General features: G+C 40.7%; 1 protein-coding gene across 1 annotated transcript in view; it reads left to right on the top strand.

The window, feature by feature from the left end:
• TAF13 (TATA-box binding protein associated factor 13) overlaps window positions 1-1406 on the top strand; it is a 15241-nt gene extending 13835 nt beyond the window's left edge. The window contains exon 4 of the mRNA XM_017499225.2: window positions 602-1406. Within this exon, the coding sequence (XP_017354714.1) occupies window positions 602-772 (171 nt within the window). The 3' untranslated portion in view covers window positions 773-1406. The remainder of the gene's footprint in view (window positions 1-601) is intronic.
• The last annotated feature ends 2627 nt before the right edge of the window (window positions 1407-4033 follow it).

Genomic DNA, 4033 nt, shown 5'->3' with positions numbered 1-4033 from the left:
AAAAAAAAAAAAAAAAAAAAAGGAACAATAAAGTTACAGTTGTAATGTCTTGACAGTTTTAATGTCCTTAGGATTTTTTTAAAGTGCCTGTGAAGCATAAAGGGGAACATTGCTAACCCAGTAGAAAATGGACAAAGGGCCGGGTGCGGTGGCTCAACCCTGTAATACCAGCACTTTGGGAAGCCAAGGCAGGCAGATCATGAGGTCAAGAGATCGAGACCATCCTGGCCAACATAGTGAAACCTCGTCTCTACTAAAATATAAAAAAAATTAGCAGGGCGTGGTGGTGCGCGTCTGTAGTCCCAGCTACTCGGGAGGCTGAGGCAGGAGAATTGCTTGAACCGGGAATGTGGAGATTGCAGTGAGCCATGATCACACCACTGCACTCCAGCCTGGTGCCTAGCCACAGAGCAAGACTCTGTCTCAAAAAAAAAAAAAAGAAAATGGACAAAGGACATGAGTAGAAAGATAATTCACAAATGAATAGCCATAATGATAATAAGATAAAATCTTCAACCTCACTTGCAATTAATAAATGCAAATTAAAACAGTAAAATGTTAGATTTTTAAAAATGAAATGTAATATGTTTCTTTGTAATAGACTCACAAGGCAATGTCCATTGGAAGACAAGGTCGAGTACAAGTTGAAGATATTGTCTTCCTGATTCGAAAGGACCCAAGGAAGTTTGCCAGGGTTAAAGACTTGCTTACTATGAATGAAGAATTGAAACGAGCTAGAAAAGCATTTGATGAAGCAAACTATGGATCTTGACACTTTTTGTAGTTTCTGAAAATTACCATCTGGGGATATCATATGTAATAACTGTATATCTTCTAAAGTAAGGTTCTGATATCTAGCCATGGAAATGAAAGATGGAGAAACACAAAGTTTTCAGCCTTTATTTATTTATTTTTATTTTAGAGACGGGTTTCACCATGTTGGCCAGGCTGGTCTCGAACTCCTGACCTCAGGTGATCCACCCACCTCAGCTTCCCAAAGTGCTGGGATTACAGGCGTGAGCCACTGAGCCCAGTCTCAGCCTTTATTTTTATGCCTTTGATTTTAGAGTGATATTGGTGTGTTTAATTACCTGCCTTTGTATTACCATACTTGAATTACTTCCTGGGCTTTAATGACCACTCATAAGTCACGGTACCTTGCAAACCATGCAGTTCCTTCTGACTTTTGACTATCTAAAGGAAAAAGCAGTATTTATGTGTTAGGTATGTTTATGCCCTTGTAAGCTATACTGTAGCTGTTTAATATGCGAAATCTAAATGGCATTTTTGACTTGACAGCTCAGACATGTACTTTATGTATTTGGAAGTTTTTAGACAACAATTAGTTTACTATCTAGTTTATTATTAAACATTATTAAATATAATTATTATTAAAGATAATGAACTGGGCCGGCCACGGTGGCTCACACCTGTAATCCCAGTACTTTGGGAGGGCGAGGCAGGTGGATCACTTGAATCCAGGAGATGTAGACCAGCCTGGCCAATATAGCAAAACTCCGCCTCTACTAAAAATTCAAAAATTGGCCAGACATGGTGGCATGCACCTGTAATCCCAGCCACTTGGGAGGCTGAGGCAGAACTGCTTAAACCCAGGAGGTGGAGATTGCAGCGAGCTGAGATGGCGTCACTGCACTTCAGCCTGGGCAATAGAGCATGAATGACTCTGTCTCAAACAAATAAATACAGATAATGAGCTTTTAAAGAGATGATAGAGAAAATACAGTTTTTTTGTAAGAATGTTTATCTCTCTTAAAAGATCATTTGTTTTAATTTTCTTCTGATAACAAGTTATTATTTTTATTTAAGAAACTAAGTTTCACGTAAATAATGCTGTGTTGGAAGGCTTTTTGAGTTAAAATCTTTTGGAACTTATAACATCCTGTTAAGTTTTAGGAGAACTCGTTTTCCCAGATCAGATTCAAGCTTCTAAAAATAAATGCTTTCAGTAGCAGGAATGGCATTGCTTAAAAAGCTGATGGCGGGATAAGCATTTGGGTTAGTGTTTTATTTACATATTTGTAAGTACTTGTTCATTGTGGAAATGTGTCCTTTGTGGCTAAACCATATGTGGCTATGGAAACCATGTTTGTAGTTCTGGATATACAGGTTTTGTGTGTATTTAGTCTATTGTATTAAATTATTGCCCTTAGCTTAAAGTAAGGATTACAATTACATTTAAGTAGATCATTGAATGTTATTGTTTATGAAACTTACTTTTGTGTGCCGCTTATAAATATGATCTATAAATCAGTGCTTAGGAAAAGTTTACTTTCTTAACCTACTGATACGAGAATAAAGTATGAACAGTTAAACAGGTTGATGCTTGAATCTGACTGATTTATGACTTTTTTTCCTCCCAGAATGTTATGCCCATTACTAATACGGTAATTCTTGCTGCTTAATCAAGCTGAAAACTTTATTTCAGTGCATATCTGGGTGAATCTTTTGTTATTTAAAAAAGCAGGGCTGGACACGGTAGCCCATGCCTGTAATCCCAGAATTTTGGGAGGGGTAGGAAGGAGGATCACTTGAGCCCAGGAGTTGGAGACCAGTCTGGGCAACATAGTAAAACCCCCATCTCTACTAAAAATCAAGGCCAGGAGCAGTGGCCCACACCTGTAATCCCAGCATTTTGGGAGGCCAAGGCGGGTGGATTGATTAAGGTCAGGAGTTCAAGATCTGACCAACATCGTGAAACCCTGTCTCTACTAAAAATACAAAAATATTAACCAAGTATGGTGGCATGTCTATAGTCCCAGCTACTTGGGAGACTGAGGCAGGAGGATTGCTTGAACCAGGAGCTGGAGACCAGCCTGGGCAAGATGACAAGACCCCATCTCTGTTAAAAAAGAGCCAGGCGGCTGGGCACAGTGGCTCACGCCTAGCACTTTGGGAGGCCGAGGTGGGTGGATCACCTCAGGTCAGGAGTTCAAGACCAGCCTGGCCATCATGGTGAAACCCCATCTTTATTTAAAAAAAAAAAAAAAAAAAAAAAAAAAAAAGCCAGGCACAGTGGTGTCCACTTGCGGTCCCAGGTACTCAGGAGGGTGAGGCGGGAGAATCACTTGAGTCTGGGAAGTCAAGGCTGTAGTGAACTGCTCACTCTCACCAAGGCTGGAGTGCAGTGGCATAATCACAGCTCACTGCCTCGACCTCCTGGGCTCAAACGATATCCTCCTACCTCAGCCTCTGAGTAGCTGGAACTACAGGCATGCCTAGTTAGAGAAGCTATTTCACTGTGTTGCCCAGGCTGAGTGGGGCTTTGTGTTAAGACTATTTTAGGTTGCAAGCGATATAACTTAACTCAAAACTATTAATAGCATAAACAAAGAAGGAATTTATTGGCTTACCAAACCGAAACATGGGAAAGAAGGGATTGAGCTGACTTTAGGGTTGACTGGATCTAAGTACTTGAGAAGCAAGACTCTGTCTCTGTCTTTTATCCTAATTTTGGTTTTATTCTCAGCATGGCAAAGGAATATGATGGCCAGCAGTTCTAGGGTTCCCTCCTTACAAATCCAAATTGAAGAAGCTGCTTCACTTCCTAATATAGAAAATTCCAGCTGGGCGCAGTGGCTCACGCCTGTAATCCAAGCACTTTGGAGGCCAAGGCAGGCGGATCACCTGAGGTCGGGAGTTCAAGACCAGCCTGACCACCATGGTTCTTAAAAAAAAAAAGAAAAGAAAAAAAGAAAATTTCAAGCAAGGATTATGATGATCCAAGCTCTGCTTATTTTCTTCCTGGACCAATCACTATGGCCAGGAAGAAGTTGTACTATATCCTGGATCTCATGCCCGACTTATGGTAATAAAGGGTTTGGCATGGGATTGGGAACTGGGAGCTGGATACTGCTATTACCAAAAAGGGAAAGAGACTTGGCGGGCTGACTTGATTCATGAGCTTACTTATTAACTTCAAATTCTGGTAGTAAGGTGGCAAGGCTATCTTCCAGTATCTAGAGTTGCACAGTGTAAATGGTAGCCACTAGCCACATGTGGCTATTTACGTTTT

The sequence above is a fragment of the Cebus imitator genome, unplaced genomic scaffold (assembly GCF_001604975.1).
Source record: "Cebus imitator isolate Cc_AM_T3 unplaced genomic scaffold, Cebus_imitator-1.0 Scaffold256, whole genome shotgun sequence".
Taxonomy (NCBI): domain Eukaryota; kingdom Metazoa; phylum Chordata; class Mammalia; order Primates; family Cebidae; genus Cebus; species Cebus imitator.
This window is presented reverse-complemented; position numbering and strand designations above follow the sequence as displayed.